The sequence below is a fragment of the Amblyraja radiata genome, chromosome 6 (assembly GCF_010909765.2).
Source record: "Amblyraja radiata isolate CabotCenter1 chromosome 6, sAmbRad1.1.pri, whole genome shotgun sequence".
NCBI classification, from domain to species: Eukaryota; Metazoa; Chordata; class Chondrichthyes; order Rajiformes; family Rajidae; genus Amblyraja; species Amblyraja radiata.
In genome coordinates, this window is record NC_045961.1 from 97503366 (window position 1) to 97528365 (window position 25000).

At 45.1% G+C, this 25000-nt stretch overlaps 1 protein-coding gene across 1 annotated transcript in view; it reads left to right on the forward strand.

Annotated features, from left to right (window-relative positions):
- Positions 1-24444, forward strand: part of LOC116974627 (cohesin subunit SA-2-like) — a 117280-nt gene extending 92836 nt beyond the window's left edge. The window contains exons 26-33 of the mRNA XM_033023305.1: positions 2338-2462; positions 6771-6872; positions 11524-11672; positions 11782-11910; positions 14469-14671; positions 17216-17381; positions 21751-21881; positions 23293-24444. Of these exons, the coding sequence (XP_032879196.1) occupies positions 2338-2462; positions 6771-6872; positions 11524-11672; positions 11782-11910; positions 14469-14671; positions 17216-17381; positions 21751-21871 (995 nt within the window). The 3' untranslated portion in view covers positions 21872-21881; positions 23293-24444. The remainder of the gene's footprint in view (positions 1-2337; positions 2463-6770; positions 6873-11523; positions 11673-11781; positions 11911-14468; positions 14672-17215; positions 17382-21750; positions 21882-23292) is intronic.
- Positions 24445-25000: the final 556 nt, after the last annotated feature.

Below are 25000 nucleotides of genomic sequence, written 5' to 3' on the forward strand. Positions count from 1 at the left end.
TAGTGTGTAGCATAGAACTAGGGTACAGGTGATCGTTGGAAGGCATGGCCTCGGTGGGCCGAAGGGTCAGTTTCTACGTTGCATCTCTAAACTAAGCTAAACTCCAGGCTGGGTGAATTCCTGATTCCCCACCTCGTCACTAAAGCCGACCTCTTCGTCCACCCACTGCGCTTGACACTGAGTCCAGTGCTTACATTGAGCTGAAAGGCTGGATGCACTTCACCCCTGGCCCCTCAGCTGTAAGCCAGGCAAAGCCGGAGCATCAAACAAGGGCTCATCCACGGAAGATGCCAGAATTCCGACTTCAAAACAGAAAATGACATGAGGTGCTATAGAAAAGGGCCGTCCCACTTGGGCGACCTAATTGGCAAATTTAGAAACATAGAAACATAGAAATTAGGTGCAGGAGTAGGCCATTCGGCCCTTCGAGCCTGCACCGCCATTCAATATGATCATGGCTGATCATCCAACTCGGTATCCCGTACCTGCCTTCTCTCCATACCCTCTGATCCCCTTAGCCACAAGGGCCACATCTAACTCCCTCTTAAATATAGCCAATGAACTGGCCTTGACTACCCTCTGTGGCAGGGAGTTCCACAGATTCACCACTCTCTGTGTGAAAAAAGTTCTTCTCATCTCGGTTTTAAAGGATTTCCCCCTTATCCTTAAGCTGTGACCCCTTGTCCTGGACTTCCCCAACATCGGGAGCAATCTTCCTGCATCTAGCCTGTCCAACCCCTTAAGAATTTTGTAAGTTTCTATAAGATCCCCTCTCAATCTCAATCCCCTAGAAGAGTTTAGGAGAGATAAAATGTCATGTTGAAGACCTTCGACTATGTAGAAGATCTCCTTTGACTATGTTGAAGACTAGCTTCGACAAGCTATGACTAGCTATGACTAACTTCGGGAAAATTGGACACCGAATATTGGGGAGTGAAGACAACCTCCTTCGATCTCCTTCGACCTCCCTCCGACTATGATGAAGACTATCTACGACTACCTTCGAGTACCCTCGATTATCTATGACTAACATGCCGACTTACTACAACCTACTACGACTAGACCTACGAGTAAAAAAACTATCGATTTTTTCCATGGCGACCTTTTTTTACTCGCGGGGGCATTATTTAACATGTTGAAAAATACGCCGCGACCTAGCTGAGGCCTCGAGTACGTGGGGACTAAGGAGACTACCCTCAAGCATGAAGGAGAGTTACAAAGACCTCCTAGGACCTCGTGTCGACCATGCTGCGAGTATGAGTCGAGGACAAACTCGCCAGATCTCGCGGATTAGGTCGCCCACGTGGGACAGGCCCTTTAATCAGAAGGTATGGGGTTAGTACATCCACACCTCGGATTTACTTCCCTTTACTGTTATGCCAGTAGAATGCTAAATTGTGGTTGATCTAACACTGGTGACTAGCGGCAAAAATAAAAGTGATTCATTTTCTTTTGTGGTATGATGGTAATGGGCCTAACATGGGCACCATTGGCAAGGTTGGTGAGAATTAATAACACATGGAATTAGAGACTCGTACAGCGCAGAAGCAGGCTCTACTGCTCAACTCATCTATGCTAACCAATATTCCCATCAATGCTAATGTCATTTGCCCACGTTTGACCAACCTCCTTCTACACCTTTCCTATCCATCTACGTCCAAATGTCTTTTAAATGTTGTTCTAGTCCCTGCCTCAACATCTCCTCTGACACTTCGTTCCATATATATCCACCACCCTGTGTGAAAAAGCTGCCCCTCAGGTTCCTATCAAATCTTTCCCCCTTGACTTTAAACTTATGTCTTGGTTTAGTTTAACGATACAGTGTGGAAACAGGCCCTTCGGCCCACCGAGTCCGTGCCGACCAGCGATCTAACACTATCCTACACACACTAGTGACAGTTTACTACTTTAGCAAGCCAATTAACCTACAAACCTGCACATCTTTGGAGTGTGGGAGGAAACCGGCGATTTCGGAGAAAACCCACGCAGGTCACGGGGAGAAGGTACAAACTCCGTACAGACAGCGCCCGTAGTCAGGATCAAAGATCATAGAGCGGAGCTGTGATCTTTGGTCAGGATTGAACCTGGTGTTGAAGGCAGCAACTCTACCGCTGCACCACAGTGCCGCCTGAGTCTTGGTGAATTGGCGCAATGCCTTCTATATAGATGGTGCAAACTGTGTGTGGGTGCTGGAGTGAGTTGTGGTTGAGAATAATACAATATGGAGCAAGAGAGTGACGTGGAAGCTTGTGCGTGAGACTTGTCGAACGTCAAATGTGGTCTATTCAACTCATTCAGCCATTGGCGCTCTTTGTGCCCTTTTTTACCTCATTACAGATGAAGAATGCAAAGTGGGAATATTACACAACAGGAGGAACCTGCTTGCGGCCTTCTGTAAGCTGATCGTGTTCAGTGTGGTGGAGATGGACATCGCCGCTGATATCTTTAAACAATACATCAAGGTAAAGACTTGAGTCTGAGTTTAGTGTATTGTCACATTCACCGAGGTACAGTGAAAAGCTTTTGTTGCGCGCTAACCAGGCAGCGGAAAGTCAATACATGATTAAAAACGAGCCGTCCACAGTGTACAGATACGCGATGAAGGGAATTACGTGGATAACATTTAGTGCTAGATAAAGTCCAGTAAAGTCCAATCTTATAGAAACTTACAACATTCTTAAGCGGTTGGACAGGCTAGATGCAGGAAGATTGTTCCCGATGTTGGGGAAGTCCAGAACAAGGGGGGTCACAGTTTAAGGATAAGGGGGAAGTCTTTTAGGACCGAGATGAGGAAAACATTTTTCACACAGAGAGTGGTGAATCTGTGGAATTCTCTGCCACAGAAGGTAGTTGAGGCCAGTTCATTGGCTATATTTAAGAGGGAGTTAGATGTGGCCCTTGTGGCTAAAGGGATCAGGGGGTATGGAGAGAAGGCAGTTGGATGATCAGCCATGATCATATTGAATGGCAGTGCAGGCTCGAAGGGCCGAATGGCCTACTCCTGCACCTATTTTCTATGTTTCTAAAGTCCGATCAAAGATTGTCAAAGGGTCGCCAATGAGGTAGATAGTAGCTCAGGACTGCTCTCTAGTTGTTGTCAGGATGGATCAGTTCCCAATGCATATTTACTCACTTATATGACATGGGTGACACTAGCAAGGTTGATATTTATTGCCCAACCCTTATTGTACTTCAGTGGGTTGTGGTGAGCTTCTGCCATGAACTGCTGCAGTCTTTCTGGTGAAAGTTATATTTGGGAGGGAGTTCCAGGATTTACACCCAGTGACAATGAATGGGTGGTGATATATTTCCAGGATGGAATGGTATGACTTGGAGAGGAATCCACATCAAACTAGAATCCCATGTCTTTCACTCCCACTATGCAGAGTATTACAGCGTGAAAACAGGCCCATCGGCCCAACTTATCCACGGCGACCAACATGCCCCATCTACACTAGCCTACCTTCCAACGCATGGCCCATAACCCTCCAAACCTATCCTATCCATGTACCTGTCCAAATGTCTTAAATGTTATGATAATACCTGCCTCAATTACGTCCTCCGGCAGCTCATTCCGTATACCCACCACCCTTTGTGTGAAAAAAGCTACCCTCATTCCTATTAAGTCTTTCCCCCCTCTATGTCCTCTGGTTCTCGATTCCAAACTTTGGGGAACGGGTTGCGTTGGGGGACCAGGCCTCCCGTGTGACAGGGACCTAACGGGTCCCACTTGGTCTAGTTCCTATTAAATTCCCCCCCCCCCCCCTCACCTTAAAACTATGTCTTCTGGTTAAGAATAAGGGGTAAGCCATTTAGAACGGAGACGAGGAAACACTTTTTCTCACAGAGAGTGGTGAGTCTGTGGAATTCTCTGCCTCAGAGGGCGGTGGAGGCCGGTTCTCTGGATACTTTCAAGTGAGAGCTAGATAGGGCTCTTAAAGATGGCGGAGTCAGGGGATATGGGGAGAAGGCAGGAACGGGGTACTGATTGGGGATGATCAGCCATGATCACATTGAATGGTGGTGCTGGCTCGAAGGGCCGAATGGCCTACTCCTGCACCTTTTGTCTATTGTCTATTATTGGTTCTCGATTCCACAACTCTGAGCAAAAGGCTCTGTGCATTTACCCGATGTAAAAAACAAATTTTTAGGCTAGCTCATTTGAGCCCAGTGTAGTTAGATGCCAAATACAATGTCCTCTGTTCAGATCTACCTTGATCCTGAAGGCTATCTCCAGAAAAGGATTCCACACTCCACTGGAATGTCTTTTATCTGTGGTAGACAAGAATGCTGGAGAAACTCAGCGGGTGCAGCAGCATCTATGGAGCGAAGGAAATAGGCAACGTTTTGGGTTGAAACCCTTCTTCAGACTGATGTGAGGGTGGGGCGAAGTGTTGGGCGAAACGATCGCCAAGCCTACGCTTGGTCTCACCGATGTAGATCAGCTGACACCTAGAGCAGCGGATGCAATAGATGAGGTTGGAGGAGGTGCAGGTGAACCTCTGCCTCACCTGGAAAGACTGCTTGGGTCCTTGAATGGAGTCAAGGCGGGAGGTAAAGCGACAGGTGTAGCATTTCTTTTATCTGTGGCGTGTTAACCAATTTACAGTCAATTTAGCTGATTCTCCGATAATCTTTCATGGTGAAACCATTCACTCAGAGGCCAACTGATGTCGTCATAGAGTGATACGTTGTGGAAACAGGTCCTTCGGCCCAACTTGCCCACACCGGCCAACATGTCCCATCTACACTAGTCCCACCTACTTGCCTTTGGCCCATATCCCCCTAAACATGTCCTATCCATGTACCTGTCTGAATGTTTCTTAAACGTTGTGATCATAGAAACATAGAAAATAGGTGCAGGAGGAGGCCATTCGGCCCTTCGAGGCTGATCGTCCCCAATCAATAACCCGTGCCTGCCTTCTCCCCATATCCCTTCACACCACTAGCCCCTAGACCTCTATCTAACTCTCTCTTAAATCCATCGATTTGGCCTCCACTGCCCTCTGTGGCAGGGAATTCCACAAAATCACAACTCTCTGGGTGAAAAAGTTTTTTCTCACCTCTGTCTTAAATGGCCTCCCCTTTATTTAAAGACTGTGGCCCCTGGTTCTGGACTCGCCCAACATTGGGAACATTTTTCCTGCATCTAGCTTGTCCAGTCCTTTTATAATTTGATATGTTTCTATAAGATCCCCCTCATCCTTCTAAACTCCAGTGAATACAAGCCTAATCTTTTCAATCTTTCCTCATATGACAGTCCCGCCATCCCAGGGATCAATCTCGTGAACCTACGCTGCACTGCCTCACCTACCTCCTCCAGCAGCTCGTTCCGTACACCTACTACCTTTTGCATGAAAAAGTTACGCCTCAGGTTCCTATTAAATCTTTCCCCCCTCACCGTAAACCTATGTCCTCTGGTTCTTGAATCCCCTACTGTGGACAAGAGACTACCCGATCTAGTTCTCTCATGGTCCATAATTCTTTCACGTGCAACCTTGCAGTGAAGAGAGATGGGGCCGAATTCTATACAAATTCTAGTATACAAACTTAAAGCACACGGCATTGGGGGTTCAGTATTGATGTGGATAGAGAACTGGCTGGCAAACAGGAAGCAAAGAGTAGGAGTAAACGGGTCCTTTTCACAATGGCAGGCAGTGACTAGTGGGGTACCGCAAGGCTCAGTGCTGGGACCCCAGCTATTTACAATTTATATTAATGATCTGGATGAGGGAATTGAAGGCAACATCTCCAAGTTTGCGGATGACACTAAGCTGGGGGGCAGTGTTAGCTGTGAGGAGGATGCTAGGAGACTGCAAGGTGACTTGGATAGGCTGGGTGAGTGGGCAAATGTTTGGCAGATGCAGTATAATGTGGATAAATGTGAGGTTATCCACTTTGGTGGCAAAAACAGGAAAGCAGACTATTATCTAAATGGTGGCCGATTAGGAAAAGGGGAGATGCAGCGAGACCTGGGTGTCATGGTACACCAGTCATTGAAAGTAGGCATGCAGGTGCAGCAGGCAGTGAAGAAAGCGAATGGTATGTTAGCTTTCATAGCAAAAGGATTTGAGTATAGGAGCAGGGAGGTTCTACTGCAGTTGTACAGGGTCTTGGTGAGACCACACCTGGAGTATTGCGTACAGTTTTGGTCTCCAAATCTGAGGAAGGACATTATAGCCATAGAGGGAGTGCAGAGAAGGTTCACCAGACTGATTCCTGGGATGTCAGGACTTTCATATGAAGAAGGACTGGATAGACTTGGCTTATACTCGCTAGAATTTAGGAGATTGAGAGGGGATCTTATAGAAACGTACAAAATTCTTATGGGGTTGGACAGGCTAGATGCAGGAAGATTGTTCCCGATGTTGGGGAAGTCCAGGACAAGGGGTCACAGCTTAAGGATAAGGGGGAAATCCTTTAGGACCGAGATGAGAAGAAACTTTTTCACACAGAGTGGCGAATCTCTGGAACTCTCTGCCACAGAGGGTAGTTGAGGCCAGTTCATTGGCTATATTTAAGAGGGAGTTAGATGTGGCCCTTGTGGCTAAAGGGATCGGGGGTATGGAGAGAAGGCAGGTACGGGATACTGAGTTGGATGATCAGCCATGATCATATTGAATGGCGGTGCAGGCTCGAAGGGCCGAATGGCCTACTCCTGCACCTATTTTCTATGTATCTATAGTGGATTTTCATTTGTAATTACCTTCATATAAAGCGATAGAGTGATGTGTACACCACTCACAAAAAGTGTGTCTATTTCTCAATAGTATTACATCGACTATGGGGACATCATTAAGGAGACGCTCAGCAGGACCAGACAGATTGATAAAATCCAATGTGCAAAGACCTTGATTCAGAGCTTAAAGCAGGTGAGGATCTCTCATTGAAAGCATCGGGGATCACCTGACTCTGTTTGATGTCGAAAGAGGTACTGGTTCTTCCTCCAATTATTGTATAACTTAGATCTCAACCTTTGGAAGATAGCTTGACTTTTCTGATCAAGTCAAGTCAAGTTTATTCGTCACATACACATACGAGACGTGCAGTGAAATGAAAAGTGGCAATGCTCGCGGACTTTGTACAAAAAGACAAACAAACAACCTACAAACATAATGTAACAGAATCACATTTTCTTTTTCATATTGAATATTGTGGGTAGAAGGAAAAAGGGAAAAACAGACATTTAAAAAAAAAAGCAGTAGAGTGGTTCAGTAAAGTTAGTCCCTCGTGAGATAGGAGTTTACAGTCCTAATGGCCTCTGGGAAGAAACTCCTTCTCATCCTCTCCGTTCTCACAGCATGGCAACGGAGGCGTTTGCCTGACCGTAGCAGCTGGAACAGTCCGTTGCAGGGGTGGAAGGGGTCTCTCATGATTTTATTGGCTCTGGAGTTGCACCTCCTGATGTATAGTTCCTGCAGGGGGGCATTTTCCTTCCAGGTTCTGTGAACAACAGCTTATAAATTGAACAACACTAGAACCAAAAGGGAAACAAAGTTTATCTCTTGTACAGACAATCATAGGTTCATAAGTTATAGGAGCAGATTGTGCCCATCAAGTCTACTCCGCCATTCAATTATGGCTGATCTATCTTTCCTCTCAACCCCTTTCTCCTGCTTTCTCCTGCCTTCTCCACATAACCCGTCACCCATACTAATCAAGAATTTTTCAATCTCCGCCTAAAATATATCCTTTGACTTGGCTTCCACGGCCTTCATTGTTATCTGGTGGGCCTCAAAGTTACACAGCATTCAGTGCTACTTCAGTGCTCCAGGTTCCATCCTGGTTTCAGGGGCTGTCTGTATGCACTTTGCATTCTCTCTGTGACATGCTGGTAAGTTAACTGGCTACTGCAGAATACCCCTTATTATAGGTTTGTAATACAGAGAATCAAAGGGGAGTTGCTGGGTATGTGAGAATGAGTTGCGGGAGCACCAGGAAATTCGGAAAGGGAAATGATACCAATGGGAATTCTGCCCCAGAGAGCTAACATGAATCTAAAGGACCAATAAGGTTCTTCATATAATTAGATTTTTATTAGACCAGATATAGGTCATGGTGACGCGTGGTAGAGTCGCTGCCTTACAGCGCCAGAGACCCAGGTTCGATTCTGACTACGGGCGCTTGTCTGTACGGAGTTTGTACGTTCTCCCAGTGACCTGCGTGGGTTTTCTCCAGGATCTCCAGTTCCCTCCCACACTCCAAAGACGTGCAGGTTTGTAGGCTAATTGGCTTGGTATAATTGCAAAATTGTCCCTCAAATGTGTAGGATAGTGTTAGTGTGGGGGGTGATCGCTGCTCAGCGTGGGTTCATTGGGCCTGTTTCCACGCTGAATCTCTAAACTCAACTAAGATATTGGGAACTGACACACCTATATATCGGATAGTAAAAAGGGAAGGGGTCTACACCAGCTGGGGCTGATTGGCCTCACTAAGACTCGGTCTGAAGAAGGGTCCAGCCCCTGAAACCTCACCTGTCCACTCACTCCCAAGATGCTGCCTGAACCACTGATTTCCACTAGCACGCATTGGTTTGTTGAGGAAGATTTGATGATTCAATTTCCACAACTGGGTTACAGTCCACACCAAGAGTGGGATAAATCTCTAAAGGCATAAATGTATGCAGTGCCCGCAGTTTTATTTAATCACTTGTGGAGACATGAGCATCAGTGAACGAGCCCCTTGTCTTTCTCCTTCAGCCACCCTTGAGAAGGTGGCGTTGGCTGCTCTGGAACCCCAACAGTCCGTCTAGTGAAGGAACTCACATTAATTTAGCCCATTTCTGACGAGATATTCCAATCCTTGCATTTTCTTTTATCATTTGTCTAATTAAAAAAAAAAGGATAGCATTGGTTGAGAGGGATATGGACCAAACACTGGCAGGTGGGACTAGTGTAGATGGGACATGTTGGGCCGTAGGGCCTGTTTCCACGCTGTAATTGTAATTAATTTCTTAGCCAAGTATGCAAACATACAAGGAATTTGATTTACCAACAGTCATACAAAAAACAACAAGATACATGACCACATCAAATTAAACATAGACTTAAACAGCCAGCATAACGGCGTGTGAGAATCCCCAGGGCACACAGCATAAGTGGAGACCCACAGCCATCAGTTCAATGTCCGGGCCACACACACACGCTCCTTCACTGTGATGTGACCAGAGCTGTACCGACCGCTGTCACTCGCTCTGCAGTCCCCGTCCGCCCAAACAGTCAGAAAACCATCCACACTCGCACCAGACTCCGGGAAGTCCTCATGGTGTCACGTCCCCGCTAACACAGAGATCACTGCACTCACGGCACTGCCTCCGGGACCTCACCATTGCAGGCAGCACGTCCATCTTGTTTTTTTTCAGTGAGCTCACATTCCCCACTGTGATGGAAGGCAAACAACATACCTTCATATGAAGAAAGACTGGATAGACTCGGCTTGTACTCGCTAGAATTTAGAAGATTGAGGGGGGATCTTATAGAAACTTACAAAATTCTTAAGGGGTTGGACAGGCTAGATGCAGGAAGATTGTTCCCGATGTTAGGGAAGTCCAGAACAAGGGGTCACAGTTTAAGGATAAGGGGGAAATCTTTTAGCACCGAGATGAGAAAAACATTTTTCACACAGAGAGTGGTGAATCTGTGGAACTCTCTGCCACAGAAGGTAGTTGAGGCCAGTTCATTGGCTATATTTAAGAGGGAGTTAGATGTGGCCCTTGTGGCTAAAGGGATCAGGGTGTATGGAGAGAAGGCATGTACAGGATACTGAGTTGGATGATCAGCCATGATCATATTGAATGGCGGTGCAGGCTCGAAGGGCCGAATGGCCTACTCCTGCACCTATTTTCTCTGTTTTTTATGTTTTCTCCCGCGGTCGGGGCAATCGAAGTTCCCGTATTGGGGAGGTCGAAGCTCCTGCGGTCGATCCCTATCAAAGGGACCGCCAGCTCCACGATGTTAAAGTCGCAGCGCAGACAGAGAAACGATGAAAACACCCCCCCCCAATACTAAAACAAAAGATACACTAAAACATACAAGTAACACAATAACAAAAGAAGAGACAAACGAGACAAGCTGTCGGCACAGCAGCCATTTACGGAACCTGCTCTCTCCAACTGTAAGACTCCATGACCCTAAAACAAAAACCAGGACTCACAGTCATAGTCTTTTTCTAAAGGTGGAAATGTTAAAAAGGGCACAGATTTAAGGGGAAAGTTTAAAGTGAATTTGCAAGGCAGGATTTTTTACACAGAAAGTGGTAGGCACCTGGAATATACAGTTACGAGTGAGAGTTGGTGTAGGTATGGATAGGATAGCAATATTTAAGTAGCATTTAGACAGACAGACACGTGAACTGGTTGGAAAGAGAGATTTACTTAGCAGGAATAGGAAGGATTGGACCAGAGCAGGCAGATGGGGTTAAAGTCACAAAGCTACGGTGAGCCGAAGGGCTGGTTACCCTGTGCTGCTCCGTTCTCTAAATGGTGTCTGTTTTAGCTGTGGTCCACATACTTGGTTGCATGCATTTGTGCGTACTTGTTCGTGAATATATCCTTGCTCGATGCATATCTTTAAAACTCAACCAGTGTTAGCAATATTTAATTTTATCTTTTATTTGAGTTTTAATTTGAGTTGTAGATTCTCATAAAGCGCAGCTTGATAATTGTTTTTCTCACTATACTTAAAAGTATTTGTTGTTAGTGTCTCTATACAGAAGAGCCCATCAGAATTACAATTTTCTAATTCAATCATTTGGCCGTTGTGTAATTTTGAGGTTTAGGTTTATTATTAACATGTGTAATCTAAGACATCTTAAACCTATGTCTTCTGCTCCTCGATTACCCTACTCTGGGCAAGAGACTGTGTGCATCTAGGTATATATCCCTCCAAACCTCTCCTATCCATGTACCTGTCTTGTACGTGAGTGTGTGTGTATATATATATATGTGTGTATATATATATATATATATATATATATACACACGGTTCTTTATTTTCTCCCTTGTTTATCATATTGTTTACAGTGTACTATGTTTGCATGTTCTGTTGTGCTACAGCAAGTAAGAATTTCATTGTTCTATCTGGGACATATGACAATACAACTCGACTCTTTTATATAGCTATTAGGGCTAACGGAATCAAGGGATATGGGAAGAAGGCAGGAACGGGGTACTGATTTTGGATGATCAGCCATGATCACATTGAATGGCAGTGCTGGCTCGAAGGGCCGAATGGCCTACTCCGGCACCTATTTTCTATGTCTATGTCTATGTGTACTGAGGTATAGTGAAAAGCTTTGTTTTGCATGCTATCCAGTTAGATACATACAATCAAATGATACTCAAGTATAATAGATAGAGCAAAGGGGAAGCTGCGGAGTGCAGAATATAGTTCTCAGCGAGTCATGTAACATTTGGGGAGGGAATGAACAGATGATGTTTCGGGTCAGGACCCTTCTTCAGACTGAGTTGAATGTTGAGGTGGAAAGTTTGACTTGATGATTTTCTTACTGTGTTCATTGTTACAGCTGTTCAGTGAACTGGTGGAAGCTCAAGGCTCCAACGCAACCAGATGGTCTCAACCCTTCATCAGCATCAAGGACTTGGCCAGGCGCTTCTCACTGACCTTTGGCTTGGACCAGTTGAAAGCCAGGGAAGCGATGAGCATGTTGCACAAGTACAGCTCTTTCTATCCCATCTGTGTTATTAATGAATGTTCATTCACGCTCTCCATTTTACTATCTTTTCCGCCTCGCCCACCGATTTCACATCTTCTCTTTTGACAGAAATGGCATTGAATTTGCCTTCAGAGATGTCAATGCAAAGGGCACCAATCAGCCTCCGTCTAATCTCGCCTTCCTGGACATCTTGAGCGAATTTTCCCCAAAGCTGCTGAAAACAGACAAGAGAACAGTGTAAGTACAGTAATTATTCAGAGTTTCTAAATGGACAACAATTACCTTCTTCTCTGTTTTTAGAATAATATAGTCATCTATTCATAGAAACATAGAAAATAGGTGCAGGAGTAGGCCATTCGGCCCTTCGAGCCTGCACCGCCATTCAATATGATCATGGCTGATCATCCAACTCAGTATCCTGTACCTGCTTTCTCTCCATACCCCCTGATCCCTTTAGCCACAAGGGCCACATCTAACTCCCTCTATTCGCCATGTAGAATTCACTGCACAGAAACTGACCATGCTCCACTCCAGCCAATGTACACTATGGACATTTCCATTCCTTTAACTACCCACATCTTTTCCTTGGTGATTTTTTAAAGATGAGTTGTTTGCAGCATATTTTGGTTATTTATGCCTCCAAGATATACAGTATGCTTCCGATGAACGATTCTATTGGCGATCAGTGATCAACTGTACACTAGCTCTCTCCTACACACAATTAAAATTTACAATTTTACCAAATCGAATTAACCTGCAAACCTGTACGTCAATGGACTGTGGGAGGAAACTGGAGCACCTGGAGAAAACCCACGCGGGTCACAGGGAGAACGTACAAACTCCGTACAGACAGCACCCTTGGTCAGGACAAACCCGGGACCCTGGCGCTGTAAGGCAGCAACTCTACTGCTGTGCCACTGTGCCACCCTTGGTTGGATCATTCAAAGAGATGGCATATGAGTAATGGCCTCTTATGTAAATCTGACTTGAATTCAAATGTTTTGTTCATGTGTTGGTTCTGCCAATGATTTAGTGAGTTGACTTGCTTCAGAGCAGTGGGATCACACTTCCTTTTTCAACCAGTGCCAGGCCCAGCCCGCCTGAGCAAATTGTAACATACTACACCAAATTACTGTCATCTACCTCCTGCATTGACCTTGTGGGCTGAAGGGTCTGTCCCTGTTCGATGTACCGCTGCTCTCTAAATGTGATTTCTTCATGAGCAAATCTGTCAAACTGATCTCCTGGTGGCCAAACACTCTAACTTCCCTTCCCATTCCTATTCTGCCCTGGGCCTCCTCCATTGTCAGAATGAGGCCAAATGTAAATTGGAGGAACAGCATCTCATATTTTACTTGGGCAACTTACAGCCTAGAAACATAGAAACATAGAAAATAGGTGCAGGAGTAGGCCATTCGGCCCTTCGAGCCTGCACCGCCATTCATGACTGATCATCCAACTCAATATCCTGTACCTGCCTTCTCTCCATACCCCCTGATACCTTTAGCCACAAGGGCCACATCTAACTCCCTTTTAAATATAGCCAATGAACTGGCCTCAACTACCTTCTGTGACAGATAATTCCACAGATTCACCACTCTCTGTGTGAAAAGTGTTTTTCTCATCTCGGTCCTAAAAGATTTCCCCCTTATCCTTAAACTGTGACCCCTTGTTCTGGACTTCCCCAACATCGGGAACAATCTTCCTGCATCTAGCCTGTCCAACCTCTTAAGAATTTTGTACATTTCTATAAGATCCCCCCTTAATCTTCTAAATTCTAGCCTGACGGTATGAATATTGATTTTTCTAACTGCAAATAACCCTTGCATCCCTCACCCTCCATCCCTCACCCACCATAGTCGTCGTACTAGTTTTACTGTTGTCCCATTGAATTCCTCTAACTGTATAGTTGTTATCATCTATCCCACGGCCAACAATGGCCTATTGTGTGCTCTTTGATGCAGTGATGTTTCTGTACTTGAGAGAAGAGTGTTTGTTCCATTAATTAGGACAGATGTCACTTAAAGCCCTGTCCCACGGTACGAGTTCATTCCAAGAGCCCTCCCGAGTTTAAAAAAAAATCAAACTCGTGGTAAGCACGTAGAATGAACGTAGCGGGTACGTCGTAGTTCGGGGACGTCTCTTAACGCTAACAGCAGGTACTCGGGAAGACTCGCTAACGGCAGGTAAGCACGGGAAGACTTGTGAAGATTTTTCAACATGATGAAAAATGTCCACGAGAGCCCCGAGTACCGACGAGTGGCCATTACCGTAAATCTCCGAGTTCGAATCCGGGCAAACTCGGGAGAACTCTTGGAATGAACTCGTACCGTGGGACAGGGCTTTTATGGTCCCCTCAGAGTAAGTACAAGCTGTGTCACCACTAAGTATAAACTGAAGATGGGTTAAGCTCCGAAATGCCACCTACTCCTTTTCTTCAGAGATGCTGCCTGACCTGCGGAGTTACTCCAGCATTTTGTGTCTATCACCAAGAAGAGTCAGATTCGAGGCTGCACATCAACTATGCTCTGTTGGAGACATGAGGAACTGCAGATGCTGGAATCTTGAGAAAAACACAAAGTGCTGGAGTATCTCAGCTGGTCAGACAGCATCTGTGGAGGGAATGAATAGTGGACGTTTTGGGTCAGGATCCTTCTCCACACTTCTTCATGCACTGTTAATTGTCAATTGTACCGAGGGATCCCATGGGTTTACAGACACAATCTCTGTGCCATGTTAGGGGTGCTTTCCTTAATGTTTTATGTAATGGCTTCCAACACCCATTGTAATCTCAGATTCTATTGCCTGGAGAGATTCATTACAGACCAGATGGCCGTAGAGAGTGGAGAGGAGTGGCTGCCACTGGCTGCATACAGAAGGTCCTTGCTGGACACCAGGGATGATGATACCACTTCTACAAGCAGTGGAGATAGGAGTCCTTCCTCCCCAGTGCAACACAGCTCCAAAGCAGCATCTCTGAAAAGAAGACACCAAACAGGTGAGTTAGAATCACACGTTGAGAAACGAGCTTAAGCATTCACGTATTTGGTTTTTTAATTTATTTTATTCTAGTACAGAGATACAGCGCGGGAAGTGGCCCTTCGGCCCAATGAGTCCGCACCCAACAGCGATCCTCAAACGCCAGCACAATCGCACTGTGGACAATTTACAATCTTTACCGAAGCCAATTAACCTATAAACCTGTGGGTCTTTGGAATGTGGGAGGAAACCGGAGCTCCCAGAGAAAATCCACGCAGTCACAGGGAGAACGTATAAACTCCATACAGACAGCACCCATAGTCAGGATTGAACATGGGTCTCCGGCACTGTAAGGCAGCAACTCTACCGCTGTACCACTAGGTCGCCCTGGTTTGGGTGATTTAATGATACAGCATTGAAATAGGCCCTTCGGCCCACCATGTCCATGCTGACCATCGATCACCCATTCACACTCATTTTATGATATCCCAGTTTCTCATCCACTCCCAATAGACAATAGGTGCAGGAGTAGGCCATTCGGCCCTTCGAGCCTGCACCGCAATACATCAGGCAATTTCCAGAGGCAATTAACCTACAAACCTGCACATCTTTGGCATGTGGGCGGAAACTGTAGCACCCAGCGGCAGAAACCCGCGTGGTCATGAGAAGAACTTGCAAACTTCACACAGCCAGCACCCGGGGTCAGGATCGAACCAGAGTCTCGGCCGCTGTGAGGCAGCAGCTCTACTGGTTGCACCACAGTGTCTCAGTCATCTCTGCAAAGATGATGTCAGCAATCCCATGTCCTGTGAATGAACACATAATAATGAGGCTCTCACTAGTGTCTCCTCGATATCCCGCAGCTCCGCTCTTATTCCCCCACTTGTAACAAGGACAGAGTCACAGAGTCCCCCCTGTCCTCACCTTCCACCCCATCAGCCGTCGCATACAGCATATAACCCTCCAACATTTTTGCCACCTCCAACGGGATCCCACTACTGGCCACATCTTCCCATCTTCATCCCTTTCTGCTTTCCGCAGAGACCGTCCCCTCCGTAACTCCCTGGTCAACTCGTCCCTTCCCACCCAAACCACCCCCTCCCCAGGTACATTCCCCTGCAACCGCCGGAGATGCAACACCTGTCCCTTTACCTCCCCCCTCGACTCCATCCAAGGACCGAAACAGTCTTTCCATGTGAGGCAGAGGTTCACTTGCACCTCCTCCAACCTCATCTGCTGTTCCAGGTGTCAACTTCTCTACATCGGCGAGACCAAGCGCAGGCTCGGCGATCGTTTCGCTGAACACCTCCGCTCAGTCCGTCAACCAATCTGAACCGGTGGCCCAGCACTTCAACTCCCCCTCCCATTCCCAATCCGACCTTTCTGTCCTGGGCCTCCTCCATTGTCAGAGAGAGGCCCAGCGCAAATTGGAGGAGCAGCACCTCATACTTCACTGGGGTAGTTTACACACCAGCGGTATGAACATTGACTTCTCTAACTTCATATAGCCCTTGCTTTCTCTCTCCATCCCCTCCCCCGTTCTCCCACTAGTCTCACTGTCTCGAACTACATTCTTTATTTGTCCCGCCCCCTCCCGACATCAGTCTGAAGACGGGTCTCGACCAGAAACGTCGCCAATTCCTTCACTCCATAGATGCTGCCTCACCCACTAAGTTTCACTGGCATTTTGTGTCCACCGGTACCTATCATAATTAAAATATACATTCTATCGCTCCAGGACTCAATTTGATCAGCTTCACAATTATTGACATGGGATCAATGCTGTGCAGCGTTTGATGTTGCTGGAACCTTTGATTCTATGATTAGGCCCACTTCAGAGTCATGGTACAATATCACTTTGATGGTGGTGGTGTCTGTACATTAGTGAGCTACTCTGAGTTTCCCTAGGGGATAGAAACATAGAAAATAGGTGCAGGAGTAGGCCATTCGGCCCTTCGAGCCTGCACCACCACTCAATATGATCATGGCTGATCATCCAACTCAGTATCCTGTACCTGCCTTCTCTCCATACCCCCTGATACCTTTAGCCACAAGGGCCACATCTAACTCCCTCTTAAATATAGCCAATGAACTGGCCTCAACTACCTTCTGCGGCAGAGAATTCCACAGATTCACCACTTTCTGTGTGAAAAATATTTTTTTCATCTCGGTCCTAAAAGACTTTCCCCTTATCCTTAAACTGTGACCCCTTGTTCTGGACTTCCCCAACATCGGGAACAATCTTCCTGCATCTAGCCTGTCCAACCACTTAAGAATTTTGTAAGTTTCAATAAGATCCCCCTTCAATCTTCTAAATTCTAGCGAGTACAAGCCGAGTCTATCCAGTCTTTCTTCATATGAAAGTCCTGACATCCCAGGAATCAGTCTGGTGAACCTTCACTGTACTCCCTCTATGGCAAGAATGTCTTTCCTCAGATTAGGAGACCGAAACTGTACGCAATACTCCAGGTGTGGTCTCACCAAGACCCTGTACAACTGCTTTGTTTTTCACCAATGTGTGTTTACACATGAAACCGTATAGCTTTGCCATTTTATCTTTCAGAAGACAGCGTTAGTAATGAGGAGCAGAAAGGGAAGAGCTTACCTAGTTGCCTGATGTCTCCGCTGACTTCGACAGAACACAGAGATCATGAGAGGCACGCGCATCAGGGGAGAAGTTACACGAAGGAGACTGCGATGGATCAGGATGGGCTGCAGTCACTTTGCAGGTAGATTCATGTTTATAATTTGGTTTCTTATCCTCTTAATTCATTTCCTCTTTTGCTGTCTCCCTTCTGGAGGGTGGGATGCAGTTGCAGGAGCTTAATTTGGCCACGGTACTTGGATGGCACCATAGGCAGTACACAGAAACAGCGCTGCTTCGTGACATCAAAGTAATAGGGGAGAAGTAGACCATTCAACATCATGCCAATGAAGAGGCATCAGTCTAGTCTAAAACCCCTGTCCCACGGTACGAGTTCATTCCAAGAGTTCTCCCGAGTTTGCCCTGATTCGAATTTACGGTAATGGCCACTCGTCGGTACTCGGGGCTCTCGTGGACATTTTTCAACGTGTTGAAAAATCTTCACGAGTCTTCCCGTGCTTACCTGCCGTTCGCGAGTCTTCCCAAATACCTGCCGTTAGCGCTAAGAGACGACCCCGAGCTCCGATGTACCTGCTACGTTCATTCTCCGTGCTTACCACGAGTTTGATTTTTTTTAAACTCGGGAGAGCTCTTGGGATGAACTCGAACTGTGGGACAGGACTATAACACTCTAATTCATATCCAGCCACTAACTGGAGACGGTGAGCATTTCTTCCTTCACCATTCTTTCAGGTAAAAGGTCTAGACACAAAATGTCACCTATTTCTTTTCAGAGATGCTGCCATGTTTATTGTCATGTCCCCTATTTGGGACATGACAATAAACTCTCTTGACTTGACTCTCTTGACTTGACTTGACTCTCTTGACTTGACTTGACTCTCTTGACTTGACCTGCCTGATCCGCTAAGCTACTCCAGGATTTTGTTCTATCTTTGCTGTAAACAGACATTTGCAGTTCCTTCTGACACAAAAAGATTCCCTTGTCCATTGCACTTCATCTTTATACTTTGTTTATCTTGCACTAAATGTTATACCTATTATCCGGCATCTGTACACTGTGGACGGCTTGACTGTAATTGTTATTTTACTTCAACTTCTCCCATACCACCTAACCAAAAATATGCCTCTTAGGAGAAGGGTCCCCCCCCCCCCCGCAAAACATCACCTATCCATGTTCTCCAGAAAAGCTGCTTGACCCGCTGAGTTATTCCAGCACTTTGTGTCCTTTTATGCCTCTTGGGTTTTGACTTCTTAGTCAAGGGATTCAGATCCTTCCTGTTAACCCTGTCTAACCTCCTCATCATTTTATACTCCTCCGTCAAACTTTCCCCTCTCCATACAAGCACACCAGACTCTGCACAGAAATTCTCCCATCCTGGACATATCCCGGGAAGATTACTCTGTGCCCTCTCTGATGCCTTCACATCCTTCCTCTGGTGCGGAGACCAGGATTGCACACAGTTCTCACAGTATCCACAGACTAGCTGGTATTTTATTTGGTTCTAGTATGACCACTATTTTGTACTTGGCCAATAAAACCTCCTATCCCGTATACCTTTTAAATAAAATTGCATCTGACCTTGAAACGATTAAAATGCAAGAAATTGCAGAGTTGTGGACCTAGCCCAGACCATCACAATAACCAACCTCCCTTCCACAGGCTCCATCTACACTTCACGCTGCCTCAGCAAGGCCACCAACATAATCTAGGTCCAGTCTCACCCTGGTCACTCCTTCTTCTCCCTTGTCCCATCAAGCAAGAGATACAGAAATTTGAAAATGCATACCTCCAGATTTGGGGACCATCCTCTCCAGCGAGATTGTGGTCTTGACCTCCCATCCACCTCATTGGAGATTTTTGAACTATCTTTAATCAGACTTTATCTTTCACTAAATGTTACACCCTTTATCCTGTATCTGTACACTCTGGACAGCTTGACTGTAATCATGTATAGTCTTTTCTTTGACTGGATAGCATGCAATAAAAAAAGCCTTTCACTGTACGGTGACAATGATAAACTAAACTAAAACAAAACAATAGGCTATTTGGATGCCAATACAACAGTGCGTAATCGGACACAAAGTCTAGGCTCAAAACATCATCTATTCATATTCTCCAGAGATACTGCCTGACCTGCTGAGTTACTGCAGCACTTTGTGTCCTTGTGCATTAAGCAGCATCTGCAGTTCCTTATTTTCTACAACAATGCATAATGTTGCATCCATGGAGCTGGAACATCCACTGGAAGCCAGATTCCAAAGTTCCAAAGCCTTTTAGATTAAGAGAGTTAAAGTTGATGCAGCATTGATGTTATTTTATTAACACCCAACAATACACTGTGGCTTGGATACAAGGAACTGCAGCTGCTGGTTTACAAATAAAGACACAAAGTGGAGTAACTCAGCGGGTCAGGCAGCATCTCTGGAGAACATGGATTGGTGACGTTTCGGGTCAGGACCCTTCTTCAGACTAATTGTGAGGAGGAAGGAGAAAGCTGGAAGAGAGGCAGGGCAGGACAAAGCCTAGGAAGCAAAGGGTGAAAGAGGTGAGGGTTTTTTTTTTTGATAGGCAGATGGTGGACAAAGGGCAGAGATGAATAGACAGGTGTGAGACAAAAGGATCGAAGGGTTGCAAATAGTGAAGCTAGAGGAAGGAATGGTGATGAATGGGAACACAAGGGCTTTGATGAAGTAATCTGGGTGATGGGTTAGTGAGGACATTTAGAGAGAGATTGAACAAAACAAAGGAACATGCAGAGATAAAGAGAATGCTAAGTAGGACAGTTCATACCAGTAAGAAAGAAAATAAGCTTGAGCCAATATTACAGATGGATGACAAACAGAAAAACTGACTAGTTCCGATGAGGAAAGCGAGTTACCTGAAGCTGGTGAATTTGTGATCGAGTCCAGAAGACTGCAACATGCCCCACTGTTTGATGAGGTACTGTTCCTCAAGCTTGCACTGGGTCTCATTGTAACAATGCAGGAAGCCACAAACAGTGAGGTCAGAATTGGGTGAATTGAAGTGGTGGACAATAGGAAGCTCAGGGTTATTGCTGCAGACTGAAGGTAGGTTCTCGGCAAAGCAATCTGCTTTTGGTTTCTCCCATGTGGAGGAGACCCACATTGTGAACATCACATGCAATGCACTAAACTGCAAGAAGTGCAGTTGAATTGCTGCTTCACCTGAAATGACTGCTTGGGTAGCTGGATAGTGGGATGGGTTAAGGTAAAAGGACAGGTGGTGCATCTTTTGTAGTTGCATTGTAAAATGCCATAAGAAAGCTATGGGTTGGTGGAACTTGAAGGGCAGGCCAGGGAGTTATGACGGGAAAGATCACATCAGAATGGCGAAGAGGGAAGAGGGAACGATAAGATTTTCCACTGACGTGCCTCTTAGCATCTTTCATCTTCCTGAACTGTTGCTTTCCCTCAGTATTATGAGATTTAGGAGGACAGAGGAAGGCTTTGCATTGAGAGGAATACTTAAGTTTCTAAGCACATGGGCAAACTGTTGCCTCACAATGCCAGATTCCCAGGTTCGATCCTGACCTCGAGTGTTACTGGTGAGGACTTTAGCAGGTTCTCTCTATGATTGCTTGGGTTTTTTCCGGGTGCTCCGGTTTCTACCCACATCCCAAAGTAGCGCAGGTTTGTAGGTTATTTTGCCTTTGTAAATTGAGCATAAAGTATAGGGAGTGGATGGCAAAGTGGGAATACATAGAACCAGGGGGAATGGGCGGCGTGAACTCAGTGGTCCACAGGGCCTGTCTCCATGCTATATCTTTCAATCAATAAAGGGCCTGTCCCACTTTCATGACCTAATTAACGACCTCTGCCGAGTTTGCCCTTGACAGCATGGTCGTCACGAGGTCGTAGCAGGTTGTGATGCTAGTCGTAGGTACTCGTGGCATCAAGTAGGTCGGGGCGTTTTTCTAGCATGATGAAAAATGTCCACGAGTAAAAAAGGTCATGAATTAGGTCGTGAAAGTGTGGCGGACAACATTGATCACTTACTCTCGACATAAAATCCAGACCGTTGTGTATCCATTTTTTTGAAAGTAAACTGAAAAGTTCACAGACATGTTAGTGAAATAATAATAATAATAATGGATGGGATTTATATAGCGCCTTTCTAATACTCAAGGCGCTTTACATCGCATTATTCATTCACTCCTCAGTCACACTCGGTGGTGGTAAGCTACTTCTGTAGCCACAGCTGCCCTGGGGCAGACTGACGGAAGCGTGGCTGCCAATCTGCGCCTACGGCCCCTCCGACCACCACCAATCACTCACACACATTCACACACAGGCAAAGGTGGGTGAAGTGTCTTGCCCAAGGACACAACGACAGTATGCACTCCAAGCGGGATTTGAACCGGCTACCTTCCGGTTGCCAGCCGAACACTTAGCCCATTGTGCCATCTGTCGTCCCTTAATATGACCTTACCATTCTTTCCTTTCTTTTCTTACCATGGTTTTCTTTTCTTTAGTGAGTATAATAATCCCACAATAATGGGAAACAACGAGAGAACAGCAACAGAAGAGGCAGCTGAATCACCCGGCAGTGATTTTGACGATTTGAATGAAGTATTGGATATTGACAATGACTGATGTGGACTTGGTGAGTTCATCTTGCATTAACTATTTCTCCTTGAAGCATTGGAAATGCTGAGTCAAAAGATACTGCAAATATTCGGAAGTAAAATTAATTACTTAGGTAATAAAATTACAGTGTATGTTGCAATGATTAGAAAAATATGATTGAAATATCTCCTGCTATTATAGCTTTAAATAATTGTTTGATTATTGCTGCCAGATTGATATCTAAAATATATATATTTTTTAACGTTTCACTGTTCATCTTTGAACACAAAGATTAAAAGGGTCTTTGGTGAACCTAGGGCAGCACAGTGGCAGAGTTGATGCCTCAACACTCCGATGACCAAGGTTCAATCCTGAATTTCAGTGTTTTTCATATGGAGTTTCCATGTTCCTGCTGTGACAGTGTGGGCTCCCAACAACTCCCCCCCCCACACCACAACATCACAAAGGTGCGTTGGCCGGTAGTAGTACTGGCTGGTAGCCAGTAGATCGGTGGTGGAACCTGTGGGGAGATGATGGGAATGTGGGGGATATAACATTGGATCACTAAAGAATCAGTATGAATAGGTGCATGATGGCCATATTGGATGGTGAGCCGAAGGAGAGTCATACAGCATGGAAACAGGCCCTTCAGCCCAACTTGCCCAGGCTGACTAAGATCTACTCTACCTCATCTACTTTAGTTCCTCCCTCCCATGTTTGACCCACACCCCTCTAAACTTTCCTCTCTGTGTTATGGAAATCCATGACGTTCCAAATGGGAGTATGTCCCCATGAAATAAGGTTTTAATATTTTGCATGAGATATCAAAAGGGCCAAATCTACTCTTGCATGATGTTCTGGACAAAACCAAGTGTACAATGTTGAGGAGTACATTGTCCTACCCAATACCTATCCCTCAACCACAGAAAATGACAAAAAAAGGATCTCGGCTCAATATCAGGGGCCTGCTGTGTGGAAAATGGCTGCAAGTGTTTTGCCCACTTTCGAACAGTAACCATCCTTTAAGGCCATTCTATGTAATATTTTGAGATGACACAACTTGAAAGGCATCGATAGCAACATCAGTTTAAGGTGAGAGGGGAAAGATTTAATTGGAACTCCAGGAGCAACTTGCTCCATACAAAGGGTGGTGGGTACATTGAATGAGCTGGCAGACAAAGTAGTTGATTCAGGTCCAATGACAACATTTAAAAGACACTTGGATGGGAAAGGTTTCGAGGAATATGGGCTAGGTACACGAGCAAAATAGGACAAGCTTGGTTAGTTGCTCCAAACACCCGTCTCTGTGCTGTATGACTAACAGATTGCTTTCTGGAAAATAAAATACAACATTCTTAGTTTCAAAGGGTTGCATTGTAGAAAAGATCAAGGAGATTTGAATAGTATTTCAATGTCAGTAAAATGGTGTACTTTTGTTATTTTCATAGATGCCAGTGGCAGGAATAACTCAAGGCACCATCTCCATCAACATTTCAATTGTGCGCAGTCAAAGGCTCCGAACTCTTCAAAAAGAATTTAAAATATAAACATTTTGAGAACTAGAGGACAATGTAAAACGGTTGGTGGTAATGTTGCAGTACCGAGAAACGAAGCACAATTACCTCACAGATAACCTTCTGCAGAAGTATATCCCCCTTGGGTGGGATCATTCTTTGAAGGACATTTGTTTTCTGCAGCTCACACTAAAACATTTTATTTCATCCTTTCAAAAATGTTTGAAAACGGTTCCCTGTACATGTCACATAGAAAATAAGTGCAGGAGTAGGCCATTCGGCATCGGGCCAGCACCCCCAGTTAATATGATCATGGCTGATCATCCACAATCAGTATCCCGTTCAGGCTTTTACCACCCAATATCCCTCGATTCCCTTAGCTCTGTGCTAAATCTAACTTGCTCCAGTTGTACAATATGTGGAATATTATGTTAACATTCCCAATCTGCACTTACTAATGAAGAATGGTCATTTGGGTAAAGAAATAGGGAGATGCTAATGTCAATAAAATCACATTTGGCATAACAGCAGAAAAAGGTGACAAAATGAGCAAAATATATGTCTTTGCATTTAATAATGTATCAAAACTAACTGTTTTATTATGTATTTACAAATCATGAACTGAGTGCCAAGTAATATATAGGACAATTTTATCAAAGGATGCCAGAACTGTAATTTTAATAGTTAATGCACGTGAAGATGCATCAGAATCTGTTAGTCATGAATTATTAACCAAGTGTTAGAAAGACCAGCTCCTGTTGGGGGTTAAGTCTGTAATTGGCTGATGATCTAGGCAAGAGCTGCTAGTGGAGGCAAGTTAGATGGTCAGATTAAACTGAGATATTTAAAATTCAGTGAAGCTAGGTTATTATCCAAATTAGGTCCAAGCTTGCTTGATAAAGGAGAATGTAAAGGGGATAGTTGACAAAAGCAATGGTTAGTAGATAAAAGCAAATGTTGATTTACCAAAAAAACTCCACAGTGCTGGAGTAACTCAGCCGGTTGGGCTGAAAAAGGGTCCCAATCTGAAACATTGCCTGTCCATCTCCTTCAGAGTTGTTGAGTTACTCCAACACTTTTTTTTCAACAATTGTCAAGTCAAGAGTCAAGAGAGATTATTGTCATGTCCCAGGTAGGACAATGAAATTCTTGCTTGCTGCAGCACAACAGAATATTGTAGGCATAAATACAGAACAGATCAGTGTGTCTATATACCGTATATTTTTCATATTTAAACATTTTTCACACAGAGAGTGGTGAATCTCTGGAACTCTCTGCCACAGAAGGTAGTTGAGGCCAGTTCATTGGCTATATTTAAGAGGGAGTTAGATGTGGCCCTTGTGGCTAAAGGGATCAGGGGGTATGGAGAGAAGGCAGGTCAGGATACCGAGTTGGATGATCAGCCATGATCATATTGAATGGCGGTGCAGGCTCGAAGGGCCGAATGGCCTACTCCTGCACCTATTTTCTATGTTTCTATAATATATATACGCATAAATAAACAGATAAAGTGCAAAAGGCTGTTATAGTTCAGAGTTTGTTTGAAGTTGTGTTTAATAGTCTGATGTCTATGGGGAAACAGCTGTTCCTGAACCTGGATGTTGCAGATTTCAGGCTCCTGTTCCTTCTACCTGATGGCAAC